General features: G+C 35.3%; 1 protein-coding gene across 1 annotated transcript in view; it reads left to right on the top strand.

Annotated features, from left to right (window-relative positions):
- Window positions 1-14,017, top strand: part of MCTP1 (multiple C2 and transmembrane domain containing 1) — a 252,660-nt gene that overhangs the window by 112,027 nt on the left and 126,616 nt on the right. Inside the window, 2 exon segments of the mRNA XM_066181289.1 lie at window positions 2,723-2,909; window positions 7,854-7,947. Coding sequence (XP_066037386.1) covers window positions 2,723-2,909; window positions 7,854-7,947 — 281 coding nt within the window.

The raw sequence follows: 14,017 nt of genomic DNA, 5'->3' as shown, positions 1-14,017 counted from the left end.
TGATTTTTTATCATGAAAAATCAACTACTTATGGGAAAAAAATGCCAATTTTTCTTACAGCATCTGTACATTGAAAAGTCTCCCCATTTTACTGAAGTGCAAGTGCTATAAATACACTCCCTCTTGTGCTCCTTGAGCCTTGACACTTTCAAGTTAGGCACATGTAATCTGCATCTCCTGCCAGGCCAGGGCAGGGCACCTGGCACGGGTTGAGAAATCTGCTTTCTCAGATTTGTATGCATAAAGAGGCTCTTAACCTCGATTTCTGTGAAGTGTAAAGGTGACAGTCCTTAATGGAATACCCCTATATTTTTGTCAGATTTTCTGAGGGTCCTTGAAAGAATAATTTTCCTTTAAAATGGTTAAGGCTTTTACTGGAAAAAAATTTCCAGATCACTTCCTATCTTTGCATGATTTTGGGAAATAACAAGCTGATGATGGCCTGTTCATGAAGATTTATCAAGCAGGTGATAGATACATATTTCTCAGGTAATCTGTTCTAGATGTGGTGCTATTAGGAATATTTTATTGCTATAGGAAAGGTGCACAGATGAAATAGTCAGTTGCTTCTTCTAGCCAAAGTAAAAAAAAAACCAAAACAAAACCTGGACTACTCATGTTGTTAAAGTGTTGTAGTTTCAAGAATTGAAGAAATTGGATCTCATAGCCCATATGTAGACCTTGCAGTTATACATTCATTGCTTTTTTCTGATGGATGTATGTGGGGTAGCTTTTGTTGCCTGTTGTAGAGTCAGGGTGGATTATTTCTGCACTACTAGTATCATGATGGCTTTCTGATTCTTCCACTGATTTTAGGAGAGTTTAGACTGGTACTTTAAATGTTTATTGGTTGAAGACTCAATATTGTTGCTGAGTCCTACTTTTGGGGGGTATCTGTTTTGAAATAAATTATTGAAGAATATTTAATACCAGTGGTATTTTAACCTACTGTAGCTTTGAATGCTTGATTACAATATTTCTTGTCTTAAGGAGGGCTTTAAATTCCTTACTGCATCCTAAATAAGAATTTGACTGTTTATGTACATGTACAAAGCTTGTATTGACTATCAGCCTGCACTGATAGCAACAGCTTTAGTTATCCTTTCTATTGCAAATTTAATTTCTCACTCCCTATCATCCAAAGAGTTCAAAATAGAAGAAAAGCATTAAGCTCAGAGTGCTACATGAATTAGAAATTTTTTCATTGTAAGATAATTGAACCTTTCTAATGTATGAGCTTTGCACTAGTTAAGTGACCTGCATAACAGGCAGTAAATGTCTTTATAGAAACAAAAGACAGTTTCCCTGTAGTAAATCTGATCTGCATGTGATACCACAATGCTCATTTTACAAGGATGCATTTATTCTCATAATTGGCTATTTCCTATCCTTAAATGTCTGTATTTTCATGTCTTCCACCTTCTTCTCAGTTTATTGGCCCTGCAGTGATGACATTGTCTTTAAAATCAATTGACATTTTATGAAGAGTTCTGCTAGATGCTTAGTTTAGTGAATTAGGGGCATATAGTACATGTGCTTGTCACATTAAATAATCACTGTTGAAAGTAGAGTATACAGTGGCTAACCCATACATAAACTACATAAATCCATTTTATTTCAGTATTATTGGTGTTTTTATTTAGAGCTTTTTTATTTATTTAAAGAGTTGGCAAAGCTCATTTTGGGATGCTGTAAGTATTCCAAATAGTGCTTTTTCACAGAAATTCCTGCCCAATGCAAGCTGACATTACATTCGATACAGACATTGATTTTCTGTACATGCTCAGAGGTGCAATCTAGGAAAGTTGAAACTTGTGCATTGTACAAATTAAAGTATTAAAACATCTAAGCTGTGGATAGACTAATCAACACTAAGATATTATTTATTTGAAAGCTTATAGTCAGCTCTTGAGTAGCAGAGATATTCTTTTACCTTCCTTGCTTTGACTTATATTTCTAAAGGTGTTGCAAAGCTGTTTCTACTGTCTGGCATGTCTGGAATCATTCTTCATTAGTTCAGTGTATGGTACAGCCAGAGTTATTCAGAAGAGGATCAAGGAGGGCAAATTCATTTCAGCCACTCTGCACAAACTCTGCCCAGTTATATGTAGTCCCTGCTCATTACAGCCTGAGCCATTTTATTATATAGGGGGTTGTGGTGTCAGGTTTTATCCTGAGTGCCAGCATGAGGATTCTACCCACACACAGCTTACTGCATGAGAGCTGAGCCTTTCAGGAGGTGCATGAGTAGAGTTTCTCTATGCTCAGTCATCTTTATGCCATCACAATTAAGCCCAAGTAGAATTCTATTTTTTAAGAGAGGGTTTTTACTGTTGTTAGGTGAAAACTGTTCACGTGAAAACTTACGTTTTATATCTACGCAAGAGGTGTAATTAAAAGTAAAATTTGCATCTGGGCTGGATTTTTAAAAAAATTTCTTTGACTGTATTTGAGTAAGGAATATTAGCTAATCTTGTCTCTAGTGTCTTTGTGTTCTTATTAATATTGATTTTTCACTTCAAAACTGTTTGTGTAGCTCTAAAAAAAGAGAAACATGCATCATGAATTAAACCTGAAGAGAAATTGAAAAGGTTTTTTCAGATGCTGGGTGGGAGTTTCTGCTTACTTGGGGTTTTTTTTGTCCATTTGAATGCAAGCGAGCCCACGTGCTCTTGTTTGAGGTAAGAAAAACCACATGCTGATGGAGAATGTGTTTTTTTAGGTGCCAGGTTGACCTGTCGACCCTGAGTAAAGAACAAACCCACAAGTTGGAGATGCCTCTAGAGGAGGGAGAGGGATACCTGGTGTTGCTGGTCACTCTCACAGCCTCAGCTGCAGTCACTATCTCTGACCTCTCCATCAACTCCCTGGAGGACCAGAAGGAGCGAGAGGAGATACTGAAAAGATATGTATGAAGTTCTCTTTCGTCCTTTGTTAGAAAAATATTGGCCTATATTAAAAAATAACTATAATGAGGGGGAAATCTAAATATACCTCTTCTATTCTAATCACACCTAGCCGATGGAAATCATTTAAACTAGTTATTAATATACAAATAGTTACAGCTGGAACAGGTAACATCAAGAAGGCTACAAATGCTCTTTATACAATAAGGTTATTTTTTACATGGTAATTGAACTGTTTGATAAGGTGTCACGTAAAAAAGGTAATTTAACTGCCTTGCAGGTAATTTTTTCCAAGCACAAAGTGGCTAAGAGATCATTCAGCAACTTGACGTTTTCTAGTGATTGTTTATGCCAAATAATTTGAGGTCCTAATGGTTTTCAGCTCTTTTTTGGATCATCTGTTAAAAGGCAAGAAAACATTTTTTTTTTATGTCATCATATTAGAGACTGAAAGTACATCAAAATAAATGTTTCAAACAATGCTTCCATTTTAAAATATTCTGAAGCAGATTATTTTAATTTCCCAGTGTCCTCACAGTACACAAAATCTTTGTAGTTTTATCAAAACAACAGAGAGGGGAGCTCTTACTCCAGCATTTGCTAATACCTAAATCACTGAAAGTAGCTGTCTCACTACACACGAAGAAAGAAAGAAAAAAAAAAAAAGGTATTTCCACTTGCAATTACAAAGCTTTTATTGTATAATGCTGCCAGGTGTTTAGAAGAGCTCCTCTAGACACTCAGCCATTAAGCCAAGCTCTGACTATCAAAGAAGCTGCTTAATTTATTTTTAAGATTTAAAAATATTCCTATTCCATGATGGACATCCTTTCAATAACTGAATTTAATAAAGATGCACCTTATCAGGCTGTGCAGATAACATGAAATCCTTGTACTAGTGCTGTACAATATTCTTCAAACAGATTAGCAGGATGTGTGCTTCAGCAAATTTATTGTGTCTATCTCCACTGTATCAGCTGTCTGTTAATGCTTGTACAACTCATACACCAACAGTGTTATCATAAACACAATTTAATAGAGGTGACTTAGGGAGGCTAAATATAATATTCCAAAATGAACTGAAGGCTAAGGTATTGTCCACCATCTCTGAAAAATAATTACAATTAAGAGGGTTACTGCACATTTTGGAATCCACTAAGACAGTGCATGGTTCTCAAAATAGATGTCTGTAAGTACGATAATTTTTTTGATGGATATGTTTTTGAGATGCCATAGTTCCTGGTACCAACAGCAAGAATAACATATTTCTGTGGCTTATTCTGTGTGATGATATGGCAGAGAAGTGATACTGATGGTTTTGATTATTTCAATAGCAGTATAGAAACATGTAACGACTGCACTGTTAATCATTTTCCCTAAATCCTCAATTTTTTGTCCCCGGTGTAAAGCATAATTATGTGGCATAAGATTGATCTGGTTTATTCCTGTTTTTCACAAATACAAGGATATATGTCTGTTCACATGTTTACATTGGTGTATGCATTTGAAAACATTTAAATTTTAGGAAGATATTCATATTACAGGGGTATGAATTTCTCATTATGTGTTTCTGAAAATTGGAGCATTTACATACTTTTTTGATAAATTCTACTGTTTTGGTTAAAATTACCAGCAGAAAAAAAGAAATTACCAGGATTAACTTAATTAATATTTTAGGTTTATTTTCACTGGTGTTCAATTTGACTTTGGTATTCATATCTGCACTTCATAACTAACACAAAGACAACATGTGCAATTAGCAAGATGTAGAGTTCCCTGTTGAGTGGCTGTATTTTGGGGTTTAGTTCTTTTTAAAAACATCTAGCTTCCATTTGAGAAATGTATTTTGCACCCTTTCTACAGCCAAAAACAGTTAATGAGCTGACCTTGCCATCAGATCAAATAGCCTTAGAAAATGACTCTATTACTGTCACTTAACCATTTGTAGCTGAACATCAGAGCCTTACAAATTAAACAGGCATTACTGTTTGAACCATTATTTTACCACAATTGTCTGTAAAGATTAATTCCTTTTGGAGTGAGGAGGGGGGCACATTAATGGTTACAGACCAAGAGAGATTGTATGACCTTTTCAGAACTGGTGTGCTGAACTCATGGTCCCCCTTGTCACAGTTTAAAAACCAGAGGAGCTAGTTTAGAGAAGTTTTTAGCATTCCATTTTTATTATGACATTTCACAGTCATCCGATTTAATGTCCCTTGACCAGATTGTCCACTGTGAGACGATGGGCTTGAAATGTTATTTAGAGCATTGATAAAAGGTGAGCAGTTCTAAGATGACAGCGAGTCATAAGGCTGGTGGTGTGACATTAATTTTCTCCATAACAGAGATGGAATAAGACGTCATGGTGACAAGCTGTCAATCAGTACTAGACCCTCAGTGTATCTCAATGCCATGGGATGGGGTATTGCTTCTCCCATAATAGAGCTGAACTGAGATGCTCTTCCTGACAGCTGCTGCAGCCATACAGAAAATATATTATACAGCCTTTCATTAAAAAAATAAAGAAGACTCATCTCCAGAGCATTTCAATCTTTTCCCATCTATTGAGGGCTGAAAAGATTCCCAGCAAATCACGGATTCCTCTGCCATGGAAATTCTAGGCTTCAGAAACTATGTGGATTTTTGATGCCTTCAACAATAATTATAAATAAGAAGGGAGAATATCATCTGATAAATCATTACTTAAAGTTATATATTTAAAGTAATATGTTAAAGTAATTTGCTTCTCCAAGAGCATCTGTTGTGGCATTGTATTCATTTTCATCAGTCTCCCCAGTCAGTATGTGCAGTAAATGAATCTAAGCCAGCTACTTTCTGGAAATAAAAGTTCAAAAATTCTGTGGAATTCTAACAAAGGTGGCAAAGCGAAATACAGCACTGGCACCCTTTTGAAGAGTGAGCTAACCAAGATGAAATTTGGGAAAAGGGGACTCGATGGCATCATAGGAAGCGGGTGCTGTTGCTTGTCTTGTTTTGGTTTTGGCTTTTGCTTTGTTTTATGTCTACAGCCTGGTGTTTGTTTTGGTTGCTGGGAAACTTGGGTAGAATGTGGAAACATTTTTGTAAGTCTTGTTATTTTCATCATGCGTATTACAGCAGAATTATCTCTGTTCTGGTACCAGTTCTGATAAGACGCTTCCAAACCCAAAACATCATTGTAATAAATGAGGGGTACCAAGACCCTTTTGAATTATACCAGTGCTATTTGTAATACCATCTCTGCTACCCTCAGCTTATATGCACATAAACAAGGGATTGAGTGTGTGCTGATTAAGTTGACCATCAGTATTTTGAAGCCATATTTATGATGATTATCTTATAATTCTTAAAAATTTATTCACTGTTACCCTGTTATAACATGATGCATTTATGTAACATATGGCCTATTACACTTAATTGGATTTTTAAGTTCAGTGTAGCAAGGTCAAATTTTCATTGTAAACAGTAAATGGTCAGCTGGAGTTTGTGAAATTAGTATCTGTGTGATTTAAATGTTTGAATTGTCTTATTAATAGGAAGATAGGAATGCATATTATATGTCTAACATCTTAATGGATAGATTTTCTGTGCAAAAGCATACTGTTTTTGCAAGCTGACATTTAATATTTCATTTAAGCAACATCTGTGATTTTTAGATTCAGTGATGTAATTTATTCTCATTTTCCATTGCAGTAAATTTTGCTTTTGTAATAAATTAAGGAATTTTTGTTTTTCCTGATGCTTGCTTTTCGTAGAAATCTGGACATTGTCAAAGGCAGTGGAAAAAGTTTCACCACATTAAAAATTTAGAGGAAACTATAGGCATTAAATACATTAGTCCAGATTTTAAAATATTTCAAAATAAAGGTATGGGCTAGTATTTATGAACAAAATTTGCAAAACCTACAAAAAATGTGACCACATATATGGATTTGCAAATCTAATTTTAGTTTATTCTTTTGGAGTTCCTCCCCTAGGTTATCTAAGAAGTGAACAATAAAGCCAGGCTAGTTTTTGATTGATTCCAGATTCAAAGTTGTATTCAATATTTTATCATTTAAAACTCTACATATTTTAAATAATACTAAAAGCTAGAGTTTGAGAATTATAGCAGATCATACCTAATTAGTGCAATTCTCCTGGTTTGTTAGTTTTAGTTACTTGAAGAAGGAGCAGCAGTGGAACATGGTTTTTAATAAGCTTTCTAAATCTGTGTTGGATGAATAAATGCAAGTGTTAGTGTAGTGAATTCTTTTTTCTTCATCTTCTTTATACATGTAGATATTGAAGAAATTTATGCTAAAAATATAATGATTTATGGTAAGAGATTTCTGCCATGGAATTTGAAACATATTTAATTCTTTTTTTATCCTTTCTGCATGTGATTATTATGAAAGTTATTAAGTACTTGTTATCCTATTTTGATTGCTTTTGCTGATATTATTCAGAAGCTTATATAGATGTATATGATATATGCAAGCTTGCATGAAATAGTCAACTACAAAAATCTATATTGGCCCCAGGTCAATGCTCAAGATAATACTGGAGCCATCAGAGGGAAAACATGAACACAGATCTTGCAAAATAAATCAGGGAGAGGAATTGTTTTATTTTTTGTGTTAATTTCTTAATATGCTGCTATAATTTCAAATTTTGAAGTACAGTTATTCCCATAGTATTAGGGATTAATTCACTAGAATTTGTGTTACATTTAATCAATCATATTCTAACTTTTCATTTGTAATTTTCATTGATAAGTTAAAGTTGCAAAATACAGGAAAAAATGCAAACAGCTGCCTGTTCTTCAGCAAATAATATTTAAAAGTCTAAGTATGTAGACAGAATTACAGTAACATGCATCTGGGCTTGGGAGGAGAGTGTTAATGTTGCTTTTGGTTTGTCTCTTTTGCAATCCAGAACTTTTTTTCTTTTTGTTATTTTTAGAGTCCAATGAAGATGTTCCACAACCTCAGCGACGTGGGATTTCTTCAGGTGAAGGTCATCAGGGCAGAAGCATTGATGGCAGCTGATGTCACAGGCAAGGATTCGTTTAGGTTCTGTGACACTGAATATCATAATAAGATTTAGTGGGTTTAGAACTGAGAAAAAAAATGCTTTAAACAAATGTTCATCTACAGGTTATGTTCTCTTTGTGCAGTTTCATCCTCTGCTCATTAACAAAAAAATCTAAACACAAATAAAAGGTTTGTAAGCAAGGCAGCAAGTCATTCGAATGCTAGCAGAGCCCTGTGTAGGTTATTTCTGATAAAGGTGAAATACGCATTTTTCTCCATCAGACATCCTATAAAAACTACATAGAAGAAACTTCTTTTATTTTAGTAGATGAAACTATACAAAATTATCAACATTAAATTCCAAGGGACAAGGCAAATAAAAGGTTCCAGACTTAGATACTACTTTAAAGTTGTTGCCAAAAGAACCACTTGATACCTGTCAGACATTTAGCAAGACTGCTGTTGGTTTCAGACATTTCGACTGAATGCAGTTTGCTGTAGCTACTGCTTATCTTTTAAAGATAAGGGAAATAAGATTTTTTTTTTTCTATTTTATATTCTAAGTTGAATGGTTAATTTGACATTTTGCTTTGCAAAATAAAGAAAAAGTATGTCAGCCATACTGACTATATTTCTCCAGAAGTGTCCAAGTTATCTCCTCTAAGTACAATCATCTTCATACCACGAGTTGGGCGGAGCAAAATGAACCGCATCTGTGTCAGAAAATAGCCATCTCTGCTTTAAAATAATAATAATGAAATTTTAAAAAATGGGAAGAGAGTAAAAGGAAACTAGAATAAATGTTCTGTTAAAGGAGCAGATAGATATAGAGCAGCTTACTCGATTTTTAGTAATTTTTTGATAATTAACATAACTACCAGTATTTCAGACAAGGTAATAGTGATAAAATTCCATTTTATTGCTGAAATTGATCATCCAGTCTGTGGCACACAAAATAACAGATTCTATTTTTGGTGAGGTTGTAGAAATGCTTCTAAAGATCCCTTCGTCTGGTTTGACTTTATAATCCAATGTTGTCTGAACAGAGAGAGAGATTAAGTTATTCAAGGGCAAATGGGATAATTTGGTCCCTAACCTCGTTCAGTCTTTGACTTTTCCAAATCAACATGTTATTTGTGCTGGTTGAACAGTTTTTTGGAAAAATATTTGATTCAATTAAAGATTTATAAAGCTACCAAAAATTTTCAAACATTATATTTAGGATGACAGACAGGAAGATGGGGAAGAACACTCAGTATCTTCCCTTGCTAGTAAGAAAAAGCATTTATACAGCAGATGTGTTTTGTAGGGTGGCTGCACATTCCAGATGTGACAGAAATCTTGTATATTCTGGACAAAAGTAATCAGATATATTGAAAAGAGGACAAAGTGATTTTATTATCTGCTGTTGTAGTTTATAGGCATTTTTAGTAACTTGTAGTTATGTACAGGTCATTCATTTAAAATAGAACTTCGAATAGTAATAGTGAGAAATAAAGTAGGTGTTTGGTGATTGTCAATAAATCATGTTTGCAAAAATTCTCTGAATACTTGACCCACCTTTATTCAACTAAGTGATTAGCGTGGAGAGTGCTGTCGTCAGTAGTGTTACTTACACCACTAAGGATTGCTTCTATGAGTAAAAGCTAAGGACTAGTTTGCTCATCGCACACTGTATTGTGTTTTCAGAGCTAACCTTTTGCCCCTGAGTCTGAAAAGTAGCTGGAACTACTGTATAACATATGTGAGTTTTGCTCTGTTTCCTATCTGCTAAACATATCACATTTCATTTCCATAAATCTTTTCATGTGAAGTAATAAATCAAAATTTATTAGTTGAAGCTGACTATATTTTTAAAATCCGTAATATTCCATCCTTAAACATAAGGACAGAGGGAAAAAGATTTCTGTAATCTTTTAAGGAGTCATCAATCCTAGTACCATTGCAAGGATTTTTTTCCCTCTTTCAAGACATGAAATTTTTCCTTTGTACCATACATTGAGCAGCATTGTAATACTGCACTAACTCTGTGTGAATAAAGAGCAGTTGAGACTCCTGTTGAATCAATGAGTAAAAAGCACAAATTACTTTTCAATGAAATCCTCAATTCTACTCTTTTACTCAGAAAGCTTATAGCCTCCCTCAGCAGAATGCTACTACAGTAGGTCATTTTAGTTAAGCCCCTAATAAACTTTTGATAGCCAAGGGCAATTATTTTTCTCCACTTTCAATAGCCTGATGTTGTACAGTGTGCTTCAAATCCCTAAGGTTAGTACAGATTTTCTTAAAAAAGAGAGTAATTAAGGGTGGTGGTTTGGGTCTCAGCTTACAACCCCCCTCACATATACATGGAATGAATAATGTGTCAGAATGAGCTGAATTTTCAGTAAAGTTGTAGGCAGGGGAGCAAGTAGGCATTACCAGTTTTGAAATGCTGTGCTGCTGGAACATGCCATAGCTAGATATTAAAAAAACACCAGGAAAGTACAGTCAGACTTCTTACTCAACTCACCTTACAGGAGATCTAGGAGAGGAGGAACCACTGAGGGGTTGAGAGTCTCCCCACTGGTGCTTGAAAGTTTAACTTGGTTTTTGGAAGAGCTGAAAAATATGGTATCTTTCAGGAACAGGGCCTTTGGAAAAATTATTGGGTCTCTGAGGTTGTTTCCCCCAGAAAAACAGTGTAGTTCCTTGATCAATACACAATTTTAGGGATTCCACCAATGCAAAATTATGTTCTGTTGAAAACTGTTGTCACAGTAAATACACCATTCCAGAAATTATGTAGTATTTGGTATAAATTCTTTGAAAGTGTAATCTAATCTAATGAATGGGAAGATCTTGAGAATGAAGTTTACTTTTTACTTCTCTATCTGAGATGAAACTTTTAATTGAATCTTCCATTGTATTTTAGCTATTCAGTGCATAGCTTTTTTCTCCCTAAATCATGAGTTAGAGTTATATTCCTGTTTCCCTGAATCTTTCCTTGTTCGTGGAATCTTTGGCAGACTTTCTCAAGGATTTGGCTGCTTGTACACCCTTGGCAGGATAGGTGCTGCACCTCCAGTGGCATCTTTTGATATGAAGAGATCTTCTGGTGGTTCAGTAAAACCTGAAGTATAATGGACTCACCATGAGAATTGGCTTCTGACATTATACATACGGGCTACAGCTAACCCGTATAAATTACAGGTAGTAAAGCAATAAGCCCTTCACTGTGACATAGTTTAGGTTTAGACAATAGTCTGATTATTCTATTCCTTCTGCAGCGTAGTCAGGTATAGGTGGGTGGTTGTGCAAGGCTGCTGGTTTTGCAAGGCAATGTCTGCATCTCTTTTACTGGGGCAGATGCATTGCTCCTTTTCCTTGTGTCATGAAATAAAATTAAAAATCTCTGCCTTATCATTGATAAAAAGTAAGCAGAGTGGGAAAAGATGTGCCACAGGTTTGATCGATTTCAGCAAAAATGCTGAGCTTTTAAGGAATAATAGTTAGCAACTCAGATTCATTAGCAGAGCAAAACTCAAGCTCCATAAAATGGCCTGACTGGAAAATAGATTGTTTTGTAGTCTTTGGGCTTTAATTAAGATGTGTTCAATTCTAACCCCCTAGCTCCCTTCTCCCCCTCCCCCCACCCTTCTTGCTGTGTCACAGACCAGCGATCAGATGCTTTCAGAGGGTCCAGCCCGTGACTTTGACCTTCTGCGAGGTCTTGTGTTCCCTGGGGAACCGTTCAGCTCATGAGGTCTGATTTCACACTTCCAGGATGCCTTGGCTCTCATAACAATGACAGGGAGACAAAGCCCTTTAGAGTGGTCCGCATGGGGTCTTGTTTAAATTGGAAACTAGAGAGGAGTCAAGGAACAAGGTTACAGGCTACAGAATAGTGGTTTTAATAAAGAGCTCACAGCTCTGGTTCAGCTCAGAGAGAGCTATCTCTGTACAATTAATTGAGACATTTATCTGGAGCATCTTAGGCCTCCACTTTCTCACAGAATTATGTGATAAATATCAGCTAAGAGGCAAACGAAATGTGCATGAAATGAATTTTTAGCACTTTGATTACTGTGTCTTCAGTCTTCATTAGAAGTAAATTTATTTGTATTTCTGTCCTCATTATTAATCAATTGTCTGTGTTTTTTCTGTGAACTGTGATTTCAGAACCTTATATAGCAGAGATATTTTACTAAAAAGTCCAGTGATATTTATTTTCGAAAGCTTTTCAGGGTTTTACTCCTCTAAAGAAGAGAAACTAAGCGTAGAAAATGAGTTGAATTTTTGTTTTCTTCCCCTTTTTCCCCTCCCCCAGTTTTATGTCTGGAATGCAGCATCTCTTCTAAGAAAATTTCATGTTAAAATTTTGATTACAGGTACTTGAAAGTAGGATGAAGACAGCAAAATGGCTAATTATGCTGAATGTAAATGTCTTTTCTAAAATCTGTCCTGCTAAACTGTTCTAACATCACATGTGCAAAAATGTTCTTTGAAATGGTTCTTCAAGTGCTAGGAAATGTCAGGGTGATGAACACAAACATTAAATTCACAAAGGTATGGAAGCACATGAGTGTAAAATTGAAGGAATAAATTCAGAGGCCCTTTGGAAATACAGTTCCAAAAGTAATTTGCTCAGTCAATTAATGCAAACAGATTTCAATATACACTTGAACTATCTCCACAAAGTACAAAAGTCTAACAGATGGGCAGAATTCTGTGGTAGATAAAATATTTCATCAGGTCCTATCATATAGGTCCCCTGAAGACTTTGGCCTGATGTCACAGCAAAGGTACTGGGTTTTAAGTACCAGTTCTAGCATAGTAATGGAAAAAACAGGATTTAAAAGATACTTTTGAAAGATATTTTATTATAAGATATTTTTTGTTAACCATAACATTTATAATTATACATACAATGAAAGGATGACTTGTGATTAATTTTTTTTTCTTAAGTCTTCTGTGGAGATGAGTTTAAGTTGATGATGGCATTACACTGACTTGCCTGGTAAGGTACCTCAAGCATTCATGGTATCAGTCTGTTGCATCATGTTCGCATCAGCACAGATAGAGTAGAATTATAATTCCCATTTTAAAGATGGAAAACTAAGAAAGGTTAACTGACTCAGCTAAGGCAAACAGAGCAAGTCCTTGTCAAAGGTGGCATTTTGCTTGGGTTCTGTACTTAATCCATTAGATAAGGCAGCTTCTCATGCTATCGAGCCATTCCTCCTCCTGGCCAAAGGTCACACTAACTGTTCTGCTCCAAGCAGCTGGCTGGCAGGGAGCTTGGAACAACATTAGTGACATTAGTGTCTGCATGAGTGGCACTGCCCCCCAGAGTCATGGTCTGGCTGTCTTGTCTTCTAAAAAAATAAAGGTGTTTTTTGCTGTGGGACTTAGATCCATAATGGATAGGCATGGCCAGTGGTAGGAGAGAATCATAACAGCCTATGAAATATTCAAACAATATTTTGGCTTTTATATCCACGTCAAAGTTGGCTGAACTTTGTAAAGTTATGGTTTGAGAACTTGACTTTTAAATGTAGAAATGAAATTGAAATTCCTTATTAAGTTTTTAAACTGTCCAAAGTATTTTTAGTTTAGTTTGGTAATGTAATGTCAATAATGCAAAAATTCATATAATATTTAGTTTAGAATAAGGCTAATGATTTTATGAAAATTGGTTCATGGTCTCCCTAATGCTGAAATTGACTTTTTATCAGTTTTTATAACTTTATGGACTGTAAAACGGCAAAATTATGAAATTATTTCTTTCTCTGGAGTTATACTGAAGCCATGCATGTTTTCCATAGCCATTGTAGAAGTATCTCTGAAGGACTAATGGGTATCTAACCCAATGCTGTCTGCTGTCCCTTGTGAGTTAATACTTCAGAAGTGCAGTAAGTTTTTCAGAGGACAGGTAGATCTGCTATGTGCTCTCTTGCTTGCATATACTCTGAAGAGCAATTATATCAATGGTAGTTCCTAGGAAGAGCCCAAGGCAGCCTTAATTAAGAGAGTAAGAGCCTTTCTATAGTGACTGATAGTCTTCATGATTTTTTCATTTTCATTTCTGCAGGCTGGAATTTCAGTGATTGA

Source organism: Chamaea fasciata, unplaced genomic scaffold (assembly GCF_029207755.1).
Source record: "Chamaea fasciata isolate MVZ Bird 193981 ecotype frontalis unplaced genomic scaffold, bChaFas1.0.hap1 SCAF_4, whole genome shotgun sequence".
Taxonomy (NCBI): domain Eukaryota; kingdom Metazoa; phylum Chordata; class Aves; order Passeriformes; family Sylviidae; genus Chamaea; species Chamaea fasciata.
Note: the sequence above shows the minus strand (reverse complement) of the source record. Positions and strands in the feature narration are given on the sequence as shown.